Below are 27,088 nucleotides of genomic sequence, written 5' to 3'. Positions count from 1 at the left end.
ACAGGAAATAATGTATTGAAATATGTTTCACTAAAGAAAAGTCTGTAAATTGGAGATTTGCGACTCCACTTTGCTGCTACGGTGAGGATACGCCAAACTGACTCCCAAATAGATGCATTTTTGGAGTTACGTTCCTCTGGTTCATATATGACGTAATACAATATGCAAAAACAAGGCAAAATCACATGTACCTTTGCCATCCAAATTTTTAGACTGACCTCACTCAGAAATGGGAGAAATTAATGTCTCATAGAAAAGACGGTTGAACCGTTAAAAGTTATGTGTTGTTCTGCCCTCTTTATTGTTTCTAATAGGAATGGAAAGAAATCAAATTTTTGCTATACTGATATAAAATTCGAAATGGTTCATTGATAAATGTGTTACTAGATAAACCAAGATTTTGAATGCAAAAGAAGCTGCATATTTAGACATTTATTTAAAGAAATATATGGAGTGGAGATTAAATGTTTATATCCTTAAAAATTTTAACAAAATGGCACAATATTGAACTAAATTTTAAAATATTTATAGTGTGTTAAGTAGTAGAGCAGCCACAGGTTGAACTTTGCCCACAAATAAAGAATGTATAATTCTAATTCTGTTGTTAATCTAATTAAGCATTGTTTCCATATTAAAAACACTAAAATTGCTGACCAAGGCAGATTATTAAGATTTAAAAACACTTTACATGTAACGTTCCTACCCTCTATCAGGTCTTCCTAAGATGAAGAACTATACTAAAATCTTTTAGAAAAAGAAAACCTTTTAGTTTAGTTCTTCGTCTGAGGAATACCCTGATAGAAGTAAAGTGTAATAAACTACCTTGGTCAGCAACTTTAGTGTTTCTAATTCTAATATATCAGATCTGAAATTTTACTGATATATCAGCTGATACCGATAGAGTACCAATTAATCTGCCCCATCCCTACTTTTAAACTATTTACGATTGCAGAGTTGGTAAAAAGTATATGTGTCATTTTTTAAAAAAATGACCTCAAAACTGGTTTGGTGAAGGATTGTCTTGGGAAACTAGTTGAGTTTTGGAGAAGATTCAAAACATTTACGAGTTAAGGTGTCTGGACTTCGGCCCCAGAACAAGGGGCCTCTATGAAGTATACACTGTTACATTGTACATGTATATATATATCAAAAAAACACCTACTTGGACTGAAAAAATAAACCTTACAAAGTACTTAAAAAATGGAAAGAAATGAGATTCACTGATTCTGAATATAATTGACATTTTTTAATATTTTGAATTAAGATTAATAACACTCATTATCGTTGCATGCACTGTTCCTTGCTCATTGTATTCCCAAATGTTTTGTTTTCTATAGCTGTATCTAAACATGTTTCGAGCTTCAAAAGGATCACATTAAACAAATTTCAAGGACATACAGTAAAGCCTCGTTAATCCAGACTTCGCTTAATCTTGACAGAAAAAAAAGAGCAGAAAGCAAGGTTTAAAATGTGGCTAGAAGTCAACAAGAGAACTTCCCAAAGAAAAGGCAGTCAACCACTGATGAAATTCTGTTTCCCGCAGACTTTGTACTGTACTGTATAGTGTATTTAGGCCTATGCCCTTTAAATACACCATAATAAACGTGTTTTGTTGCAATAAATGGAGTTTTAATGGACTTTCTACTGTTCTTTTAGGTTATTTCAGTTAATCCAGACTTTCGTTAAACCGGTCAACTTATCCCCCCCCCCATTAGTCCGGATTAACAAGGTTTTACTATATTATAAAAGAACTGAAAATACAGAAACATGCGAAATCTGGAACATACATGTAAGATTCAACTGTATATTCATACCAATACAGGTCACAATTAAAAAGAATGAAAAAAAACAACAACATTGCTTCATTGTTATCATGTGTGACATCCATATGTAACTTTGCCATACGTGAGGCACTTGCCTATGTAAAAAAATACTAAGCTACAAACTTATGTATACATAATTGAAGACTGAGAAGTTCTTGTGAATTTTAAAGCTAGATAATAAATATGTACATAGCACAATATTTCCTAACTTCTATTGATCTCCAACCTACTGACACAAATTACTGTTGCTGTAAGTACAAACTTTTAACCTTTTAATCTGATCTACGAAACATTTCAGTGTCAGTGGGACTGGCACTTTTTTATTTAATGATTCAGACATGTAGATTAATTACACACACACAACCTAATATTATGTGGTAAATAGATTCTAAAAAAACTTCATTGTATATTGATATGATAATCTAGCTATCCTATAAAAAAAATCACTAGGAATCGAGTATTTTAACATTCGTAACTATGGCACTTTGTGTCAGGTGTGCAACCTGAGGTGTCTATGTAGAAAACCCTCCTTCGAGAACGTTTTCTGGCAAATATTGCACATAAAAGAGTCATTTATGTGTACTCTCTTGTGTATCACAAGGTTTCCTCTGTGCGTGAAGGTCTTTCCGCAGTCGGCACACGTGTATGACTTGCCGCCAGTGTGTAGCCTCATGTGAATGGTGAGTCCGGCTTCGTCTGCGAAGCATTTTTGGCACACGCTGCACACTATCTTGCTCCTAGTTTCGTGTGTCTGCTCGTGGATGGCCAGGTTCAGTTTCTGCGAGAACGCCTTTCCGCAGACCTTGCAGAAAAACAAATTCTCTTTCGAGTGCGTCCCCTGATGCTCGATGAGCCCCTGCCACTCCGTGAAGGTTTCGTCGCACACACCACACTTATACGGGCTTCCCGTTTCATCACTTTTACTTTCACTCTCGCTGCACCATTTCGACTTGCTGTTCTCGACTTCGTGACTTTTGATGTGAAATGCGAGGCTGCTCTTCTGCGCAAAGGACTTCTCGCACAGGTGACACCCATACGGACGCTCGCCCGTGTGGTACCGTCTGTGTATAGTCATGTACCTCTTCCGCCGAAACATCTTACCGCAGACCTCGCACTTAAATGGCCTCTGTCCCAGATGGATCCGTCTGTGTTCCATCAGATGATTCGGACGTAGGAAACCTCGTCCGCAAAACTCACAAGAATGCAAATTCTCGCCAGTGTGGATGTTCATGTGAAGTTTCAAATTCTTCCGCTGCTCGAACACCTTGCCGCAGATCCCGCATGCCTTCGTGCAGCTCACATCATCCTGCGTGCTCTCGACTTTCTCAATCGAGTCGTGAACGTTACTTGAATTCAGAGCACACTCCGCACCGAGCTCTCGCATTTCGGCTGACGTGCTGCTCTTTGGAGACGTATCCGGTACATCAAGCTGTAAGTGTTCACTGTTTTCGGTGGCCACTTTGAAGGATGGAAGACATGAAACAAACTGCTCTTCTTCCTTAGGGCCTACAGTTCCACCATCCGTTACGTCACTGAGAGTTGCACAGGATTCCAAATAGTCCTCCTTAATTGTGGAGTCTGGAACAACATCGTTGCTGCAGTCATCATCGCTAATTTGTCCTTCACATTCCGAACCACTCCTCCTGTGATCTGAGAGCGAGTTTGTTGTACCTGAGCACTGCTGTTGAATGTGCCACCAATTCTCTCTAAAAAGGAAATTTAAAAAAAACATTTAAAAAGGGAAGACTCATATATATTAGCTAAAACTACAAAATCTTTTTGTTTGTTGGCTCTTGAATAATTAAGTACTGTATTTTCTTCAAATCTAAGGAGCACATGTTGAAAATTTAGGTGCACCTTGGATTCAATGGCATCTGGGATCCGAGTACATATGTATAAATATACCATGGTATTAGTATAACATAGAATTGAGTATTTGCCAATTTCACTACGTATCAGTTTTTTCCTTCATGTTTTACCAAAATACTGATATTAATAAAAATCACTTTTAATACATTTTCATACGGTAGTATTGTTAACAGTAAATGTAATTATTAGGAGCATGCATATTTCGTTTTAGACGAAAAAACGAAATGTCAAAAAAACATTGTAGTGTTAATTTTTCATGCTTTTGAAAGATGCGAGATGCATTTTGCTACCATGTTTTGTCACAGAATAATCTGAAAATTCGAAGTAAACTATTAAACACAAAATTTAGGGTTTATTTACCGACGCGACACATTTTGAGGTCTGAATTATCCTGAGAGTTATGCAATTCATGGAAAATTTATTAATTCTGGTGTTAATATTGGAGAAGCAAAAATGGGCTCCTTTTCACAGTAATGAACTTAATACTCTGATAAGTACATAAATGTGCTATTAGAAGTAAAATGTTAATTTTGTGTAATAAGTGTAGTATTTAAATCAAATTTAGGAGTATATTCACAATTTTAATACCAAAATGTCTTTTTATATAACACTTTTCATCCGATTTTTCACCTCTAAAACAACAAAATCTTATTTTATTTACCGCTTTTGAACCCGAAATTTTGCTTTTCTATTTACCAAAATTATGTGCCTCTAGTAATAATATAACAACAATGTAAATGTAATAGTATTGTTCTAATAAAGCACTGGTATTACTGGTATGCACATCTGTACTCCTTAAATTGGAAGTTTTCTTTTTTTATATAAAAAAAACAAAAACTGAAGCAATAGCCAAGGTGTGCCTCACATTCAAATGCATCTTGGATTCAAAGAAATATGGTATCGTATTTACGCATGTATAATGCACGTCCGTGTATAATGCACACCCTGGTTCTTGATGGGGAAAAGTGACAAAAAATTGTATCTTGTGTATAATGCACAGTACAGGGTGGGGCACAATAAATGTTACCACGTATATGATGTTTTAGTGGGGCAAACAATGTTACGTTTATCTTCGGGGAGTCTTGTATGTGTTCCCTCACCACATGTGGATGTTCAGTAGCCCAAATCACACAGTTGTGTTTGTTAACGCGACCACTCACATGAAATGTTGCTTCCTCGGAGAAGAAAAACAGCACAGATGGATGGATTCCCCATACACCGAAACACCATATAAGTGGTAACATTATTTTGCCCCACCCTGTATAATCGAGGTTCAAGAAATGGCTTTCTTAGTTGTAGGTCGTAAAGCTGTCGCTATGCCAATCAAAAGCTGGTGACATCATACCTATTCAATGTGTTACCTGTTGCTATGTGGACCAAGAGGAGAATATCCTCGTTGTGTAAACAGTAAGTCACCAACCCAAGTCACCTCCCCCCTCTCACTCTACTGTGTTTAGCATCCCAAAGCTCTCTCTTTAACCACCTTATTTATTCTGTAATAGTAGAAAGGAAGATCAAAATTACGTTATGGATTTGCAGTGCTCAGGAAGTTATTTTCTATTATTTCTCGCCCAACAAATACCGCTGATACACATGTATGTATGCTCGAAATCTGCAAACGGCACTGCTTTTCGCACGACAGTCACTAAAAGCAAGTGACATTTCATTATGGACAATACATATATATAGCAATAGTTTTTCTTGTATGCGCGCATAGCTTGCATTGTAGAATTATTTTTTTTGTAGTTTACAGTTATTACAAGCATAAGAAAACAGTTTTTCGTTGTGACGTTTCAGGAGAACACACGCTCCCTTCATCAAACAACGCCAGGTTAAAGTACATTTCTATACTAGCAAGCACAAAAGATCAACGAAATAAAAATAAAACAGACTGATTCTTTTCACAGTTAGGTTGCTATATTACAACAAAGTAACATTGACAACATCCATTATATAACAGATTCTTCTTGTTTAAAAAATTGCTAACCATTGTTATAACAGTATCTTTAGTCAAAATGAAAATAAATGTATGCTGAAGGGAGCATGTGTTCTCCTGAAACATCACAACGAAAAAATGTTTTCTTATGCTTGTAATAACCGTAAACTACAAGAAAATATTATATAGCACTAACTCATAAAAATTAGTTTGCCTAATATTTTCAATCATTTCATTACCTAGTGCTTTATTGTATTCTATTATTTGTGATTTGTTACACTGAAGTGTGTTTCTGTATAACAAATACAAATATGGTTTGTATTAATATTTTTAAATAAAAAAAAAAATATAATGAACAAAAAATTATACTGAGAACCAAAAAAGATCAATGAAATTTGAAAAAATTGAGGTGTTAAGTGTTGTACTAACATGTCGACCATTGGCCTTACTCTGACATCAGTTGACCAACGCCAGGTTAAAGTACATTTCTATACTAGCAAGCAAAGTTTATTAGTCTGTTCTTACCCTTCACATGCCTCTCCATTCAGTTCGGCTTCAACGGTTATAGTATTTTCATCTGTGCTGTCTATGTGAGCCTCGTCCTTCCCGGAGAGGGTCTCGTCCACACTCATGCCATGGCTGTCAGCGTAGGAACTGTTACTGATGCCACAGTCTTTCATCTCTCCGCAGCCGGACCACTGCGTAGCCTCCTCCTCCTCTTCTTCGACTGTTTCCAGCTTCACGATCGCTTCCACGCTGGAGCTCTTCGACCTCATCTCCACTTCCGCATTCCCGAGCATCGAAGGAGGTGGCATGTGAGCAGCCTCGATGTCTCCGTCGCCTTGGTCTATGTCGGTCTCGCATTCCTCCACATCATTTTCCATGCTTACATCATTCTGAAATTCAAATCGTTTTGTACTAATTATTCCAACATAAAAGTATGAAAGTCTAGATTAAACCTCGCGATATTCCAAACCTGGCGACAAAGAACAGAATTCTCAGAATTATTTTTGAGACCTAAGGCACATTATAACAGTCCAGAGTTCAAAGGTGCACTAGAATATTGCTGTGTGTTTTTTACGCACACAGCTGCAAAATGGAAAGCATGTTTGTAAAAGTTCGGATATTTGTAAATGCTCTGGGTTAGGTTGCCTTTTGCCCAGTAGCACGGTGTAGGGACCTCTGCGTGATAAACTGCGGGTGTGGGTTAGCGCAATGCTAAATAGTGCGCTCGTAGAGTGAAGTCTTGATAAGTGCATTTCTCTGTGTGATGGGGCAAACTTAAGAGTATGTGTTATTGGTTCTGTAATGGAAAGATGTATACAGGGTGAGTCACCTAAAAGTACCACCGGAAATATTTTGTGAATAACAATAAATATTGAAAAATGTTTTCGGAGATATATAGGTATGAGAGGGGCTCATGAAATTAGTGGACACAATACGTTCAACTATGTAAGTACGATTTTCAACACAAACTTAATTTTTTTTAATGGAAATACCATTTTATTGTTAGCTCATTTGAAAGTATGGAAAAATTCATTAAGAATGGAGTTTGTTACATTGTAATACGTCAAATAGTTCTCAAGTAATTGTAACCTGAAGTTGACGCTTGAAACAAACATTCTCACAAGTTTATTCGTATGTCATAACATACATATCCCCCTTTTGATACCATTCCTGTATTGTAACAAACATGGTACTTTTCTGCATACTATGAGTTGTGCTTAGGAAAGTTGTTACGTTCAAACAACTGCAGATTACAATAAAATGTGTAGTTTGTACATAAGTAAGCTTTGACGAATTATCTAAAATGTTCTGATACATCTGAGTTAACAAATATTTGTTAATTAAAAAGTATAAATTTTAAACATTCCGCCATGAATTACATACATAAATGTTAGTACATTAACATCTTTCTAATTTTTAATTGGCGTTCATTCATTTACGTCATAATTTTTAGTACATTGGAATGGTCATGACAAATCTTTTGTTTCCAAGTTTTAAACTTTGCACCTTAAACATTTTTTTCTTTTTCAAATTGATTTATCAACTTTACCAAAGCAAGGGCGTAACAAAGTACACTAATTAACAAGATGTTTGTGATAGTGTACGTACGACAGAACTGTTGCTCAGAAAATAGTATTTTCAAACCCTGAAAAGGACGGGATGATACTTATCTATGGTGAGTGTAGGAAAAATGCAGCCCGAGCGTGCAGGCTGTATGCACGACGGCATTTGCACTCGGTTCTGTTGACAAGCATAGTCGAAGATGCACCTTCACGCTCAACTTCAGGTTACAATTACTTGAGAACTACTTGAAGTATTACAATGTAACAAATGCCATTCTTAATAATTTTTCCATACTTTCAAATAAGCTGATAATAAAATGGGGTTTCCATTTAAAAAAATTAAGTTTGTGTTGAAAATCGTACTTCCTTACGTAGTTGAACGTATTGTGTCCACTAACTTCATGAGCCCTCTCATACCAATATATCTCCGAAAACATTTTTCAATATTTATTGTTGTTGACGAAATATTTCCGGTGGTAATTTTAGGTGACTCGCCCGGTATACGAAGTAGGGGAGGTTTGCGTAAATAAACTGCACATAAAGAGAAAACTGCTTGAGTCGTTATTGTTGTTAACAATATTATCTCCTCCCAGGTACCAAATTAGGCCAGCCGCACAACACAACAAGTCATATTTAAATACAGAGAAACAAGTACTGACTTTTATCTGCGAAGCTGTTTTTTTTTTTTCGGTTAATTTCAGTGGCCACTGCCGGCTCAGCCCTACTAATGATACATTAATTCTACATACACATTTGATTCTGATGCCAACTTCCCAAATTATAAAAGACAAACCTAGACCTATTGCATACATGGACGAAATCTGAATCAGATTTAACTAACAATCAAAATGACTCGTCATGTTGTGTTGCATTACGTAGTGTCGGATCCAGTGTGTGAAGCTGGCTTTATGGTTGAATATCTATTTCTTTATTGCAAGTGATCTTATGTTCATGATTATATTCAAATCCTTATGTTTTCGTCACAAGAAAACTCATGTCAGCACTTTGTGTGTTCATATTTTACCGTAATAGATGTCATTCCAAGCATGGCAATGCAGGGACTTGATGTATGTTTGGAAAACATTGCCCTGGTGGATATCTGTTGGTTTATCGCTTGTAAGAAAAGTGTTGTGTTTGTAACTTTGGATGAAAATGGAGGTTTTTGAATCATTCTGACAGTACATGAAGTAGAGAGTCACTTACTATAAAACATAACTAGAAATAACACACTGTAACTTAGAGCAAGAGCGCATAAATAAAATGCATGTTATATATTTTTCACCAAATGTATACAAGTGTTTAACACTAATCTGACTGCTACAATTAGTATTTTGATTAGAATTAGTAACAGAGCCAGCGATAACTTAATATAAAAATCAACACTTTTTTTTGGACTTCTATATTTAGTACAGTGGAACTTCAATTTTATGTTTTCAGATTTTCATTTTCCCACATTATACATTCAATCTTAATGGTCCCAATATAGCAAAATGTTATAAAATTTTAAGTTTTCCCACCTTGGTTGCCTGAAAAACATAAAACTGGGGCTTCACTGTAGACCAGCCAAGGACCAAAATTGTGACTATTACCTGCATGGAAAGTTAATAAGAGGCACCCATGCTAAATCAATCAGTAATACATCTGACAGAAATACTACGGTGGATGCCACTAAAAACTTTGACCTTAGAAGTCATTTCAAGGTCATATTGTGACCCCAAAAGGTCAATATATAGTTGTGTAATACATCAAACGGAAGGTATGGATGAGACAAAATGTTTGGTGCTATTCTTAGATTATTGATCTCAGAAGTAGCTGATCTAGCTCAAAGTTAACCAGGTTAAATTTGTACACACTCTAGTGACAGAGCGACTTTATGATACACTCCCAAAAATTTGTTGACCTTTAAGGTCAAAGGTTTTAGTGGCATCCACCCTAGTATTTCTGTCATGACTGATTGATTTAGCATGGGTGCCTATTATTAACATTCCATGCACGTAAAAGGTTATTTAAAAGCTTTTTGCTTCTTGGCTGGCCTATTGTTTTGTATATTTTGAAGAGATAATTGGAATACGTAAGGTAATTACAAGCTTTGTTTTTTAATGTAATGTTTTTTGAGAACACGTGCTCCCTTAATCAGACATAGTTTAACCCATTAGTGCCCAGCGTTCCTTTAAAAGGACGTTAGAATAAAACTGAAAATTTCTACACCGATTGTTATGTTGATTGTTTTTTGGTATGATTGCATTGTCAGAACAATGGTTTCTTTAGTCCATTGTTCGCTTTTGTTATTCATTCCAGTTTTTGTGTTTTACATGCAGTTGAAGTCTAGAATTCTGCAATATGGCAGCTATGGGGCGATATGGGTAAGTAATTTATGAATATTTAATAGTTTTAATTATTTTTCTAAAATATTTTTTACGTCTAATGACAGTAAAATGGATCATCTGTTAACTAAAATCATGAAAGTGAAAAAGTTTTTAACAGTGTCAATACAACAACAACAACAATTTAGGTGTCCCTTTAAAGGGACGCTGGGCATTGACTAGTGTTGCCCACGGGACGAGACGGGACAGGCTTTTAAAAATTCGAGACGAGACGAGATTGATCATGTGTCCCTTTGACAAACGAATATTTTCGAGACGAGACAGCATTTCACAGCATTTCCACGAGATGAGACAGGCCAAAGTCTCGTCTCGTGGGCAACACTAGCATTGACCCAGTAAAAAACCTTTATTTTCTGTTTTTGCAGATGAATAAAAGTGAGGGCAGAACATAGCCATAAATTCAATTCTGATTTAAATTATGACAGAAAAAGAACAATAATTTAAAGAGGCTTACTTAACAAAACGTTTAGTAGTAGCTACATATTTTGCGCATGTGCATATCTACATAATAGATGTACCTAATTCTGTCAATATTTTTCTTTACTTTGTAGCTCAGTAGCAGAAATCCTGCAAATTCTGGAGGAAGAAGAACAGTGTTATGATGGTTTAGATATTTTCATAGAGCCCCCAGAAGAGTCTGGTGGAGTGACAGATGCAGATTCCGATGATTCGAATGACGAGTGCAAGGAAAATCCCAACCACTTTGCTCGTCAAACACTTATTGCAAAATGTGAAGTGCGACCGATTCGTAAGGAATATTGTGACAGTGTGCAACCTGAGGAATGTGATACTTATAGTGTGAGAAATGATACTACACTTAACGTATCTAAAAAAGGAAAACTTTTCCTCACCCCAAATGGATGAATTCAAAAGAGACAAATGCCGGAAATAAATGTCAAAGAGTTGTCAACACCAAAGTTTTCTGAAAATCATATAAAATCTTCTGTTGAATACTTTCAGTTGCTTTTTGACAGTGAAATGATGGACCTGATTATTTCACAAATTAATTTGTACTCCTCACAAAAAAATGAGCAGCTGTCTGTAACAAACTTCTGTCAAAATCTATGAGGAGAAACAGATTTGACGATATAATTAAGAATTTTCATTTGGCTGATAATTGCACGCTAGATTCAAATGATCATCTCTATAAGCTACGCCCATTCCTTACCATGCTGCAGGAACGGTTTCTGAGAAACAATACCCTGGATAAGAATATTTCTATTGACGAAAGTATGATACCATATTATGGTCGTCATTATGCTAAGCAGGTTATACGAGGAAAGCCAATAAATTTCGGACACAAGATTTGGGCTTTGTGTTCGTCAGATGGTAACATGTATGCAATTGATGTTTACACGAAGAAATCTGAAGATGCATCTCTGGAATTTGGTCTGGCAGGTGATGTTGTCTTAGGGTTGGTGGACCAAGCTTCAGTACCAGGTTATAATGGACATATATTATACTTCGATAATTACTTCACTTCGTACCACGTATTGGCACATCTTCAAGAGGGAGGATACCAAGCCATGGGAACAATACATGCAGTGGCGTCGCTAGGCCATCTGCTTTGGGGGGGCTGCAACCAGATACATGACTCACTACTATTGTAAATATTTTTAATGTTTGAAAATAACAAAGTGATTAATAAGACACTAACATATAACAAACATAAGGAATTAAAACTAACATAGACTTACTGCATTAATTTTTATGAAAACAGATGGATATTCTTGTCCTGTTTTTCTAATGTTGGTGAACTATGTCTTTATGTATCAGCTGTACTCTGCGGTTCGAATTTCTTGCAAAATTATCAATAACACAATCCCTGGAACAAATCCTGAGGACGTCTATGACGTCCGTAAAACCCGAAATTTCTTTCATAGATGTACAATTTATTGTACTTAGTTTTAACCCTAAATTTATACGCACACCTCTACTATGAAACCTCATTCTATGAAAAAATTATGTACCAATCTTTTAAGCCCCCTCCCCATCCCTTTGTTTCCCGAAAAAAATCTATTTGCGGAAACTGAGTATGTGTCATGACTTCGGTGAACCCCCAGGAAAATAATGCACGAGTCGCGCCTGCATGAGAAGCACATTTCTCGTGATCTTTAAATTTTCTATAGCCTTTTTCCAGTTACGAACACCGATACTTGTAAATGCAGGATCTGCCTTACCTGTCTGGCCTACGAAATTAGTGTTGCCCACGGGACGAGACGGGACAGGCTTTTAAAATTTAGAGACGAGACGAGATTGATCATGTGTCCCGAGAACAAACGACTATTTTCGAGACGAGACAGCATTTCACAGCATTTCCACGAGACGAGACAGGCCAAAGTCTTGTCTCGTGGGCAACACTATACGAAATGTCTACAGGGAAAACAAAAGGCTGCATCGTGATTAACACTGTACTCAATCCACCGGAAACTTTTGTACCATACTTCATTTAAACACCTATTCTGGTTACCGAAAACACTACCTGCAAATCTGGAAAGAAACGGTTGTTTAGGTCCTTCGCTTTTACTGCCTAAATCTGAAGTGATGAAACTCTCGACTTCTTTTGTAGATGAACTTGGAGTGGAAGGACATGTTTCCGATTCAGCTGGTGCAGTTGAAGCAGGTACCTTATCTTCATCGAGACAATCTGTGGCTGTGCTGCATTCACTTAAAGCTTCCGATTTCAAGCGCTTACTTCGAATAATCAATTTGTCCATTGTTGTACGAACAACAGTAAATGTCACAAAAAGCTTTGATAACAAACACACAATATCACAAACTCTGTAACACAAAACGCACCACTACCGTTTCCTCGCGTAGCAACCGTTGTGAAAATAGAAGAAATGACAGCGATCGTTTGCAGTTGCCAGCTAAAGACATGGCGTGTCAGATGTAAGATCGTGGTTTAAAAAAAACTATGTCACAACGAAAAGATTCTTTCCCAGAATATGTATCTAGAGGTATGTTCCTGCATTAACAATTGTTCAAATATGTTTTCTCGAAATACTGTATGTAATAATAGCTAAAAAATGGGGGGGCTTATCGAGGGATTGGGGGGGCTGAAGCCCCCCCAAAAAGGGCCTAGCGACGCCACTGAATACATGACAATGGGACTTCACTTTGTCCATTGACAAAGCAAGGAAAAACCAGAGGAAGCTATGAATGCATGTCCAGTGGAAGGGTGGTTATTGTCTGATGGCTAGACAATAATGTTCCTAATATAGCTGCTAACTTTGGAAAGGTAGAGGAAGGCACTGTGTCAAGGTGGTCACGTACTGAAAATAGCGCATTCAAATATCTCGCCCCAGCCCTTTCAAACTCTACAATAATGGCATGCAAGGTGTTGATCAAATGGATCAGCAAGTTGCAGCTTACAGAAAAAGACTCCGTTAAAGGAAATGCCGGTGGCCAATTTTTGTGTATTTTTTTATGTAGCTGTGGTTAACTGCTGGTACCTAAAGAAGAAAGTAACTGGATCAAATGAAAGTTTGTTCCAGTTTCGCCGAGAGCTGGCCATTACTTTACTGAAACAGTATGGTTGTCCCTCTGGACAAGACAGGAGATCTGCAACACCTCAACAAAATGCTCGCTTTGATGGACTGAATCACTGGATCGTCAAAGGTGCAACTCAAAGAAAATGTCAACTGTGTGGGAAGAAATCGTAATATAAATGTGAAAATTTGATATTGGACTCCATGCTGAATGCTTCAAGAAGTATCATCACAAGTTATAAAAAAACACAAAGAAATCACAAGAATCTGTGAAATGGAGTAAAATTTGATGTCATTATATAAGAATGATGAGAGTATCATTAGCCTATATCTATTCTGAGTAGCAAGGAGCAATGAAAAATACTGCATATGTCTTGTTTTTGAAAAAAATGGTATTGGAAAAATGCCGAGAGTACTCTTAAAATAATTTATTATATATAATGTATGTACGTGAATGCAGTACAAAAAGTTTTCACTTTTTTCTACATTGTGAGTCTGCTTTCAAGTGTAACAAAAATACGTATGTTGATATGATATTCTGTTCAAATATATTTTATGAAAAGTTTTTATACATGTATAGAGTAGAAACAGCAGTCCATGTTGTATGTAAAACAATTATTGTGATGTTCCAAGTCTAGGAAAGAATCAAAAAATTGATGGAAAAAGAAATACAGACTTTCTTGAAAAACATGACACTTATCTAAGGTGAGTGCCCAGCGTCCCTTTAAAGGGACGCATTATATATAGACAATGATTGGCAACTTGGGATCAAATATCAGTCGTTGGGTCGATTTATACACAAACAAACACAAATTACTAAATAAGATTAAAATCTCATGAAAAAAATCAACTTTGGGCACTAATGGGTTAATCAATGTTATAGTTATAACAATTTAACTAAAACAAAAAGAAGTATATACAATGGTAAAGGTACCCCTGGGTGTGTCCATACATGCCACAAAGGCGTATGGGGTGATGTGGAGGTATAGTGCTGGCTTCAAAGGAAGTTCCGAAAGATCGGTTTTCCCCTCTTACAACCATATATCAGGTCCACGTGGAGTCCAGTAAATCCTCCTCTGAAACCTTTCCCACCAATAGCATTCGTCCAATAAATGACAGCTCTTGTCAAGTCCACGTGGACTAAATGAGATGTTGCTAATTCGGTTTCTTTAGAGACTACTTAACGCGAGGTTGCGGTTCTTTATCTTTGCTAGGTTGTGTTATTTTTTTTATACAATATAAAGACCATGGGAGTAAAACGTTGCAGTGAATGAATGGATGTCTAAACACTGCAGGCAAAAGTGACAACAGCTCTTTGCCGAAACACAGGTGGTGGCTCGAAATCACACGGGTCCGGTCGGCTTCCTCTGGGGTTGTGTCAAAGATGCCAAACTGTTGATGCTTAGAAGACTTAGGGTATATTGAGCTCTACATATTCTCAATCTCAGCCATAGTTGGAATGATGCGATTCAATTGAGGTAATTTAAAAGTCATCTTGATTTTCTACGAACATTCTTGATCTCTTCTGTTGGATTAAATTTCAAAAGAGGTGGCTTACCCCACTTTGTAAAAAAAGAATAGTCCATAGTGAGTTTATATTGCTATTCTCAATATTTCATTTCTCTCGGTGTTCTGTAATAAAGGAAGCCTCCCACACATACCCATACCTCTTGTTACTCTCTCTAAAACCTTTCTCCATATAATCATATGCTTCTCTTTGATGATGTGAGCTGTTCTTGGGTCTAAATTTATAATTCCTAAATCATGTTCATGACAAATCATTACATTTTCCTTGATGTTTCCCCTTTATATAATCTCTTCAAAATGAACAATTATTATACAGTATTGGCCAAATTATTGGACTCATTGAAAAAAAAAAAAAAAAAAAAACAACATATTTCCTTCTTTTGAAAGTGTTCTAACTAAATATATTTGATGATTGTTATAACTTTTTATGGGATTAAACTGTTTGCCTGCTTCGATATAATCTTGTTTCCCACAATCCTTTCTTTAATTGTGCCCCAAGGATAGGTGGCAGCACCATTCTTCGCATATTCGCAAAAATGTCTGGAACAATACATACTTTGTTTACCGTGTTATTTATGCTATTTTTTGGTTATAACAAAGGAAATCATATTAATTCTGGTTGTTGCAAAGGTGTTCTTTAATTAATTGCGTTTCACTTTTTCAACTAATGAGACCAATAATATGGCCACTACTTGATATTCCTTTAGATTCCACATCTGTTACTGGTTTTCTCATTTTACTTCATCAAATGTCCATTTCAAGTTTTTCGAGGATTTAAAAAAGAAAATATTTTACTGTGTGGCCAGAATTAAATTTTCCCTACCCATGCGGTTAATCTTGGTACTGGGGCTACGGAAATCATGGGAATCTAATGCTGATGGAAAAAAATAGCTCAACTTTTCACTGACAGGTTGAAATGTGGCGCTGAAGTAAAAACAGCCAGTAATTTGAGTGTATGTTGGTACAGCAGTGATCAATATGCACCCTGTCAACATGGACCCACTGAAATGGTGGTACAAAGCGTTACCCGGGATGTTGTTCACTGTGCACCAGATTCCAGCACCACATTTGCACTGGTGGTGAAAATATGAAGTTCTTTATTTTCGTCATCATTCGCTTGCCCATGGTCTCCAGAGGGCTATTGAGTAGGGCAACGTTTATTGCGGCCACTCGGTACTACGCTTACCTCTACTCTCTCGGCACCGCCAACCCTGTTCTGAGAGTACCGCAAGAGATGCCGCAGCATAAGGTCACAGCTTAAGCATTTCTCCTTGAACTCATAGAACATGTTCAGCTTGTACAGGCACTGGCAACAGATTTTCTTCGGCAGAGGGTCCTCTCTGGAAGCCTGCAAGAACATATTGAACAATGTGTTCATACCTGTAATTGGTTCACAGATGCTTTTAATAGAAAACACTACATGGAAACTTTCTACACTGCAATTCCAAGGGTACAAATCACTCACTGTTCATTGTTCCATACATTACTAAATAATAAGAGTGTGAGGAAAATAGACGTTTTCAACACTTCCATTTTTATATCAAAATTGCAAACTATTTTGCATAATCAATGCAATTCTAAATCTGAACTTTGCAACACCTTGCTCTTCTTTCATTTCTTAAACAAACATGCTTAAAATTGCTTGTATGGTTTTTGACACCATACACATACGTAGAAATATGTTTTTTATAGAAAGGCTTTTTCTGTAAAATATTTTAACAGTTTGATTAAAGCAAATAAAAAATTACATGTAAATATACATTTTTTCTGTTTCTGATACTGTATATATGAACTTACTATGGAAATGTTTGTTGAGTGTGTTAATGGAAGTATAATAATTTCAGTAATATTTATTCCAGTGAAAATAAATGATTCTGAATGTACCTATAATTGTAACTTAAACTATATTCTGTAGTCTTTGCAGCTAAATTTTGGAAATCTTTTAATGATATGTAATTTGTAAAATATCAGCTGCCATGTTTATTTACAGTGCAATGATAATGACCAGGGAATAGATTTATATGTAGTAAAAATGTGCTAAATATGTAAATACATATTTATTAATTTTCACCAAAATATGAAGTTAAATATGGAATTCAAATTGTAAAAAATTACATATTTAATAATGTAAGACACTACATGAGCTACATAAAATACAGTACACTTACATTGACATTAATTGTAAAACAACACAAAAGGTACATTTTCAGCGAAAAATTCAGGCCTCTGGCAATCCGTGCCATTGCTTTACTACTGAGCTACCGAGCCGGCCTGGCTTTGCCTGATTTTTCGCTGGTGCTGTTTTACCTGTGTGAAATCGTCTCTGCAAGTGCTACTGCCTTTGAAACACAATAGACGTCGACGTCACAGGTAAAACAGCGCCAACGAAAAATCAGGTGAAGCCAGGCAGGCTCGGTAGTAGAGGAATGGCACGGATTGCCAGAGACCCGGGTTCAAGTCCTGGTCGAGCCTGCATTTTTCGCTGAAAATATACGTAGTACATCTCCTGTGTGTGCCTAATTTAATGAACACAAAATGTGTTTTCATTTTCTGTTTCGAAAACAATGAATAACAAAATTTTGTTGCAAGTGTTCGAACGTGAATTTCCTTCTCTTGTCCCTTAAGATGGATTTTCATTGACTGAAACTGCGTTCAATACCTATCGCAAGAAGAAATGGCATTCAATACTTATTGCAAGAAGGAATGGGTGTGTATTTCAAATTTGTCAGTTATTTGCAAGAAATTCGTCCAACTCTTTCAGTCACACAGCAATATGGCGTTATTGAGTGAATATGGAGTATATGTTGAGAAATGTTCATAAAACTGAAAATAATATGTAAAACATGAGCCAAAACTTAATATAAGTAAAAATATGGAAAATTAAGATTGCATTTTTTGAGTCTACATGCCATGACTTCATACATAAATATGTACTTACATATAAATCCATGGTATGAATTTACAATACCGGAAGTATCTCCAATTGCTTTCAAATTTGGCATACTCACTAATTTTGGCCTCGTAATCACGAATCTGCAGTTAAAATGTGGAGGTCACGTCTAGAAATTGCAAAATAACCTTGTCAATTACCGCTATGATTCTCCATACACTAACATGGAAACCATGTTTTCTGATATGACGACTTCTTCCTTTTCGCACAACGGTCTTGCTACCTTGTGTTGTGTCATAACACAACGTTGCTCAAGTGTTGTGCAATAAGCGAGACCTGCTGCATGGAGCGTTGATTTGCATGTGAGAAAATGGCACCTTGCGTAAAGGTGGAAAACATGTACGCCCCACGAAACATTCACGGTAAGGTTAGGTTAGGCAAGCATAGTTAAAGGTAACACTTTACTATACCGGAGACGGATTTCTTCAAATTTACAGGAGAAAGTACTTACGCAAATCATTTTCTGTAGTGTTGTTGATGTTCGGGAATGTAGTTTTGATCCATTTTAATGCGAATGCTTGGGGTTTTCTATGAAAATCTATTTCTGAAGCGCTATTACTGCTGCCGCCATTTGCTTTCTGCACGAGAGCACAATACGTTCTCGTATTGTCCGTATATGCTAAATTGAACGAAAGGAGTGCTAATGGAACCTAACCTAACAGGCCTAACCTAACCTAGTAGGCATACCTCGTCCCCGTGATGGTTCGTGGGGCTATCGTGAATTTTTGGGCTAACGTCAGTGGTTTTTGGGGCTACCCGTGGATGGTTTGTGGGAAATAAGGAACAACAGTAAGTACTCGTTAATGTAAGAAATAAGACATTATTTTCGTTAGAAATTCCTTATTTCACCTAAAGAAATGTTCCGCAATGCAGAATAGTACGTTAGCAATGTAAAAAATTGCAAAATAAATCATCGATAGGTGTCTCCGGTATAGTAAAGTAGTACTTAGTTAAAATTAAGGGTCACCATAAACATAGTTTTGAAACGCTAATCATTGCAAAAAATAGTTGTTTTCTTCATAAATCAAGGGTGTTTACTCCGTTCATGGACCCACTTTTTTCGACTTATTTTGCAATTTCTAGATGTGACCGCCAAATTTTAACTGCAGATTCGTGATTGCGAGGTCAAAATTAGCGAGTATGCCGAATTTGAAAGCAATTGAAGATACTTCCGGTATTGTAGATTCGCTCCAAATCCATTCCCTGATAATGGCATTATTTTCGGTTTAACATGATTAGAATTTTGTATATTATTCCCCACAAAATGCTTGCTATTTTTGTATAAAATTATTGAATTTAATTGTGTTTATAGTTTACACATTACATTTCATTTCGTATGAGCTCCATCCCATCAGTACATATATTGTTTCCTTTCCTTTCTTTTCTTTGAGGCTAATAAACACTATTAAATGATTACGAGATTAATGCACTTTCACTAAAAGTGATTCTGATATCTACAAAATCCTTATGTACATTATTCTTTACATTATTTAATTAAATTGGTTTAAATCATTGATTTTTTTAAAAAAAAATCACCTCATTTAAATGAACCGGATTGAAACCAATCCACCTTGGATTAAGTAGAATACAAAAACAGAGTTCTGAGTTGGCTTCTGCATTTTGGATTCTACTCTATAAGCAAATACTTAAACCCTTGCTGCACCTTTTTTTGTAATGGATAATCTTCTAGAATGCTATTTAACTGGACCTTATTCCTGTTATTGATATCTTCACAAGTGTATTGCTTTCTTGTAATTTAAAATTAATACAGTAAAACCTCATTAATCCAGACCCTGGTTCAACACTCCTGTGCCATGGCCATGATTAAAAATAAATGCCATATCTTGTCATCGTCTGTATGGTTTTAAATTGTATTCTTTTTGTATTCATATGCAAATTTACCATGTACCTGGCAAAAGCAATTCAATATCATGCCTTGAAACAGACTTACATTTCTCCATGTCCTATAAAGGTGTCTCATACAGGAGATCGTCCCATAGGGAACGGAACGGGGCTGTTGACCCACTGTACCCCCTCAAGATTATGTTGAATTTCTTTTTTAATCGGCAGAGTTCAATGTTTTATGTAATATAAAATTGGTTCCAATATGTGGAAAACACACGTCGAAAATAACTCAGTCCCAAATCTAACAACATAAAATTATAGCTGCTGTTGTAGAATGGCATATCGGGTGCTATATTCACTTGCGTGAATCCTTCGGGCTATTCTGCCTCATGGTAAGGTAATGACTAGGAACATTGAATTTTCGCGATGCGCGAAATCGCGAAATGTGAGAAAAAGATGCAATTTTGAACATTCTGCACGTAACTACACCCCCAATGATGAAATATGCATGAGTTTTACTCGCGAAGTAATGCAAAATGTGTGCGTTTCCACGAAATGAACGCTTTTTCGCGAAATAATCCTAAAATATCATCAAATTAAGTAGAAAACACGCAAAAACCGGCAATCGAGGTTGTGCGCGCAAACTGTCGATTTGTAACGAAACGTTTGCTTAAAGTTTCCTACCACTTGCAGCTGAAGAACGTTTTATCTTCGATCACATCAGGAAAATGCTGCAAATTGTAATTTCCCATGCACATAATCTCAGTTCGAAAACTTCGCCCCTGTCAAGCTGCATTCCTTTCTTTCCCCGAATGTCTACTCAACTTCCAGTTTCATTGAACTTGCTAGCTGTAGCAGCGATAAGATTAGTCTGTTCCCCCACATCAAGGGAAACAATGGTGTCATTTGTGTTCAGTGATGAATTAATTTTATTTATCATCATGTGATTTTCAACATGTGTTTGTGTATGTGCAGTAGTGATTATTTTATTTGTTGGACAGCAAGGATATCCTTTAAATACATACATTGAATAAATCACTTGAAATATGCAATTTAGAAATGAAGTGATTTTGTGTTGATGTTTTCTTTTTGGTTGGACAGCTAAGTACTTGTGTATGTGTACAGTATATAAAAATGAAGTAGTTTATCAATTTATAGCTCTTTTGTATGTTGTTTTCTCTCATAATGAAAAAGTGTGTGCCAATTTTTTTTTTCACCGCTGGTATATACCGCTGATCTAACATTTTATTTACCGCTCTCCTCAGTTTTTATTTACCATAAATTTGTCTCCCTATTAATGACCATACTTTACTTCACAATAGCACATTACTGCAAGCTAAAAATGACTGAAAACGTTCATAAAGAACAATATCTTTAAAAACAATTAAATATATTTTACTGGGGTGTAAGGGGTGACCTTCCACGTAGGCGCCCAAAAGTCAACCTCACTTCCACGTAGTGCACCCTGGACTAAAGACTAACGAGGCTCTGGCGACTGGCACTATGGCCAGTATAATTTTGTGTGTGATGTCCTCTTTGTTGTCCTTGTGTGTGCTGAGTGCCCGTTTACGGCCTCAGCTTTTAACAGAAGTCGGAACATTTTAACATTTTAGTTATGCAACGCTAGAGTTGTTATTTGTAATGATAAGGGGCTGGCCCCCGTATAATCTGACGGGAGCAAAATAGCCTAAGTGCTGACGCTCCCAAAATTTAAATTCAAAATCAAAAAATCAAAAATCAAAATATATTTTACTTTCGCAAGGGGGTACAGATGGTCAAGGGTACCTTGAACTCAAGTCTCCAATGTGGCAGACACACTTCCTACGGATCACTCTGTGGCCCCTCAACATGCCCCACAAAGAATCGAATCAGAGGAATCCCTCCCTCGAGATCAACACTTCTATTTGGAAATGTAGAATACCCCATATGCAAGATTGATTTTACATTTAAAATAAAGTTTCTATTTTAATACAATTACACAATGCCTGACACATATATAGTTGCTCTTTTATATCCTGTGAAATTATGATAAAGTCAGTGCAATTTTTGAATGTACGGAGCAACCTGGCATTAAACTGATAATTCTGTCATAACACCATTATATAATGGTATATAATTCTAATATAACTTGTCACAACTAGACTAATAATACTTACAACAATAGACAAGCATGTCCACATTTTCAAAGAAACCTGGTACTGCAGTGTTGCTACTTCTCCAAAGATGTGGAACTGCAACCCATCTTTCGAGGCACACAAGCGGCATAAGTCTGTCACATTGCAAGCACCCATATTTGCTGATCTCAATTCAACTGAAATGTAATTTCATGAACCAATTTAAAATACAAATACATGACACATAATGAAACAAAACATGTAAAAAGGTACAGGTACCCCTGTGCATGTGCACACATGCCATGAAGGAATACTGGGTGATGTGGAGGTAGTGCTCTACATATTCTCGTCCTTTAACTCCCAGGTTGTCCCCTAGTACCCATTGATATGAGGCTGTGTGGGCCTCAGAGCCACCCAGAAACAGGGTAATGACTGGAAAAATTCCTCACCTGCCCCAGGATCCAAACCCGTGACTTCTGCAAGATAGCCAGATGCGCTATCAACTGAATGTGAATGCAGTGGTACTAGTAATATAGGATTACATTCCACCAAATAGTTAGTGTATTGTGCTTTACCAACAATATTTTGCATATGAACCATAAATTCTATACAATGAACAAAAATGCCGATAGCATAACCAGCATAGAATTTATGTCAGTGTGTACCTGAAGTACAAGGCATATAGTCTGTCTTTCCAGTAATTCTTTCACGATTACATGTGAACAAAAGCTGGGAAGGTGCACAAATCATAATTTCTATCAGCATGCTTGTGACATCTCCCCACCACCCATGCTTTTCCACCCAATAATTCCGCACTTTTAAACTGTGTATATCATGGTAGAACACAAACAAATGGCACACAATCACAGTTATGCTACCATAGTTTAGCACTCAAAATTTCAGACCAATTACCAAGATTTTCTCGACAGCCCCCTTAAAAGCATTTTAACATTGTATCTTTTTTTGTATTGCTAAATGCCGAAACATTAATACTCACTTCTGCTGGTGCATCAAAGATGCTTGGAATTAAACCTGACAGATGAACAATTAGCACATTTAGTCGTATAAATGTTTGCATAATCTCCTTGCATTCATTTTCAATACACTTTCGCTTCTTCTCCCTCTGCAATTCTCCAAAACACATCAAAATAATACAACAAACCAATTTCCAGGCCACCCCCACCGCGAGAGTTGGCTGTCCGCGGAGCCGCCAAGCGATGGTTGTTGATTTGATGGGGAAGTTGGAGTAGCACAAAATGAGCAAAAGCGTCATTAATAAGCAATTCCACATTGCGCACTCTCTTTCTGATTCGGTAATTTTACGTCGCTTTTTTACCTTTGGGTTAATCGCGACACTGAGGGTGAATGATGAATTGATTAATTGGATGATGGAACAAACACAATGCCTTAACATGGACAACCTCTGGCCTCGTAGCGCATGACGCTGACCAGTTGACTTCGTTTCTGGTTCGAAAAATCTATCCACCTCTTCAATAAAGCAAAGGGTGGATCCTCACAAAAATAAAAAGGTGAATTCGGACACGAATTAAAGTTACCTTTCATAAACGAGGGCACGATTTCTTGCGGTAATATGACAGTCAGTGGCGTACGCAAGGGGGGGGTTACCGGGTTTAAACCCCCCCCTTTAGTTTTTGAAATATTATGGAAAATGCTGTAGTAAAAAATAAAAATGGCTAATTTATCACAGTCAAAGATCTGCGACAGTAATAATAATAATAATAATAATAATAATAATAATAATAATAATAATAATAATAATAATAATTTTAATTATTATTCCCATGCAGCATGAAGAAAAACACAACATTCCAAACACAATCTAAGCGGCAGCAAAGTTCAATTTTGCAATTTTTTTTGCAAAAGTCGCGCAGTGACTCTCGCGAGAATTGTGAAAATTCCTTGCTTCGTCGCAGTGTGCCGACCTTATTGCAAACGTTCTTCCCGGTACTGATTTCACATCCCCTTGTGAACTCTCAAGTGATGCTGAGTCTACATCCACATCATTAAATAATGTTGAAGAAGTGCTTTGTGAATCACCTAGAAGTGATAAATGTGTTGGAATGTCTATAAACTTATTTTTCAACAAAAACATAGACTTAGTGGAATTTAGCAACATGTATTCTCGCGCTTCATCATCATCCTGGGCGAATTCCATAGGTAAAGGTAATGTAAATTCCCCCGTGCATATAGCACCGTGCCATGAAGGCACACGTAGTGGTGTGGTGGGCCCCAAAGATTCTCGATCTCGAACTATTTTGCAGGTGATGTGATCAGCACCATGCTCCGGCAGCCTTCATCCCCCAGGGTTGCTCTCAGGTACCCATTGCTATGAGGCTGGGTGCGGAGACAAGGCTGGATAAATTCCAACCAATTCCGGGAATCAAACCCGGATATCCCACGAAGTTGTCAGACTAGACCAGCGCGGCTCCTTGAATGAGTTTCATATTTCGATTATTTCAATAAATTTAATATATTTGCTTGTTTTTATGGATTTTCTTCACACTTAAAATGTCTCACTTATCATATACAAATAACCGTTGACTAGACAATTATTTTGTAACAAAGAATCAAAAGAAATGTAATTTTGTTCTATTTCTTTCATAAATAGCAGCTGCATTAATAGTAATTATTAGTAGTAATTAAACTAATAATTTATAAGAATTATTAATTCATTTATTATTATTATTAATTAAAGTATAATAAAACAATGGTAATGTGAATTTGTAGAAAGTTTTCGAAATAACACCCCCCTTGATGAAATCCTGCGTACGCTACTGATGACAGTTGTCTGAGCCACGTACGTGTGATTATTTTTATTTGCTTTATTTTACTTCTAGTGCCACTATTGGCTAATTTGCGAAGATTGGGATGAGTGATGACATGATGAATGGACACTCACAAACATCCATGCCCAGGCCAGGATTCGAACCCGGGCCTCCTGGCATCGTAGCGCGATGTGATAACCACTCCACCTCGGGGCTGGCCCACGTACGTGTGAAAAGATAGAACAAAAGAGAGAAACGAAAGGAGAAAATAGTTATGATAAGAAGATACATTATTTGGGTGTTTCTTTCTTTCTTTCTTATCTCTTTGTTCTTTCTTCATTTCTCTTTTTTTAACACCTCTCATGCACATCGTCAGGAATTTTAATATTGGTGATCAAGTGGTTGTTATAGGTAATAACTAGAGCCCGGAAGTTCAGGCATTTATTTTCGTTAAAATAGGCAGGCAAAAAGGCATTTATTATGTGGAAAATAGGCACTGAAAATGGAAAAAAAGGCAAAATAAACCGAAAAAAGGCAGATTTGGAAGTCACTTATTTCTTTAAAAAAATTTCTGGCAAAATGTTAAAATCTACATTGGGAAGAGCATTTCAATTTTCTCCGTCTTGATTGCACATAACTACAAGGTGTTTTTTTTAAGTTCTCAACATTCATTGATAGTCGTCTGTCAGAGAGAATGTTTTTCATAATAGAAAATGATCTTTCTACTTCGACAGAAGTTATTGGAGCATACATAAAATAAGCTAATGTGGCTGGACTCATTTCGGTAACAGCATTTTCACCTTGTAGAATACCACAAATTGTTTTCAATTGTTTCAAGTCCTCATTTGCACTCACTACCCGTTTGCACTTTTCCGCAACAGCTGACCCCTTTTCTCTTGGCACGTCCATCATCTGCTGCATAGATTCCTCGAAGATTTTCATGGATGTCTCTGGCAATGCACCATAATGTGCAGAAATAAACGACAGTTCATTCTTCAGTTCTGAATAGCGCAGGAGTTTTTTTTTTCCACTTCACGAATTGAAGCCGCTTCATTTTCTGGAAGAGCATCAATCACCTCACTGATTTTTTGAAGGTTGTTAGCATAATATATAGCTGCTGATATCCAGGTTCCCCATCTCGTCAAGACTGGTTGTGGAGGTAAACTAAGCTCAGGCGCAACTTCCTGAAATTTTAGGGTTCGAGAGGGAGACTTCAGAAATATTTTCTTTGTGTTTGAAATCAACCTGTCCACTTCTGGATGCAAAACTCTAACTTCTTCGGCGATTCTGTGCACTGCGTGGGCTACACATGTGATATGAAGCATGTTCGGGAAGAGAATTTTCAATGCTATGGCAGCCTTCTTCATATAGGGAGCTGCATCACTAATAAAAAGTAACACGTCATCATGATGTACACCATGTGGCCAGAGCAGAAGTAGGGAATTTGAGAATAACTGAGCTATTGACGAACCATTGTCTCTCTCTAGTTGTTCTGACGTGAGAAGAAATGACGAGGATTCTCCGTATGTTGGTTCCATAGTTCCTATGATGACGTTGGCTATGTAGCGTCCCATACCGTCAGTACTTTCGTCTATTGAAATCCAGTTCTTCTTTTCACCAACTTCAGCACGAATTCTTTGCAGAGCTTCTTCGTAGCAGACGCTTAAATATGTTTTCCGCAGCATAGATTTCGACGGCACCGTTTCTTTAGTGTATTTCTCCAGGAATTTCCTCAGTGACTTGTTTTCCACTTTCCAGAAAGGTGTTCCTACTTCCATGAAAGCTTTGCACAATTCAAGAGAAAACTGAGATTGCCTGTTGGATGAAGTGCCCACTGTTGAAGTTAGGGATATCTTCTTCTGTCCGATCATTTTAGCAGCTGCAGGTTTATGCTTGGCTGTTGACACATGCTGAGATATAAAGTATTTTTTCTCATGGTTGGTTGTTTCTTCACATATCTTGCAGAGAAGAATAGTACCGTCTGTCGAAAATGTGCTTTCACCAAATTCACGCACGTAACCATGTAACTTACCACTTAATGGCACACTAAATTTCGGCATGATGACAACTACAAATCCTTTCCCTCCAAAGTGCAGAACTAAACTAAAGATAGAGAACTTGATTTTGGAATCCATGCAAAGGCCCTTGGGCATTAGTGCTGTCTGTTTCTTGTCAATAACCTCCTGACATGGATGCTGGACATGATGACGTAATTGTGCAGGTGTTCTGCAACAGGTTTTCAGCAGTCAATCATGCACAAGGAAATGTTAACCGAAAGGCAATATCCTAACTCA

The 27,088-nt window shown here is 36.9% G+C and overlaps 1 protein-coding gene across 1 annotated transcript; it reads right to left on the bottom strand.

Moving 5' to 3' along the window:
• Positions 1–1,775: 1,775 nt before the first annotated feature.
• LOC146003689 (uncharacterized) lies at positions 1,776–23,217 on the bottom strand. The gene is made up of 5 exons (XM_083142055.1): positions 23,006–23,217; positions 22,051–22,205; positions 16,286–16,447; positions 6,154–6,524; positions 1,776–3,529 (listed from the first exon to the last, which is right to left on the bottom strand). Exons 2-5 carry the CDS (start codon positions 22,183–22,185, stop codon positions 2,314–2,316), a joined length of 1,884 nt encoding a protein of 627 aa, XP_082998181.1. The 5' UTR covers positions 22,186–22,205; positions 23,006–23,217; the 3' UTR covers positions 1,776–2,313.
• Positions 23,218–27,088: the final 3,871 nt, after the last annotated feature.

The sequence above is a fragment of the Lepisma saccharinum genome, chromosome 20 (genome assembly GCF_977018435.1).
Source record: "Lepisma saccharinum chromosome 20, izLepSacc3.1, whole genome shotgun sequence".
Taxonomy (NCBI): domain Eukaryota; kingdom Metazoa; phylum Arthropoda; class Insecta; order Zygentoma; family Lepismatidae; genus Lepisma; species Lepisma saccharinum.
This window is presented reverse-complemented; position numbering and strand designations above follow the sequence as displayed.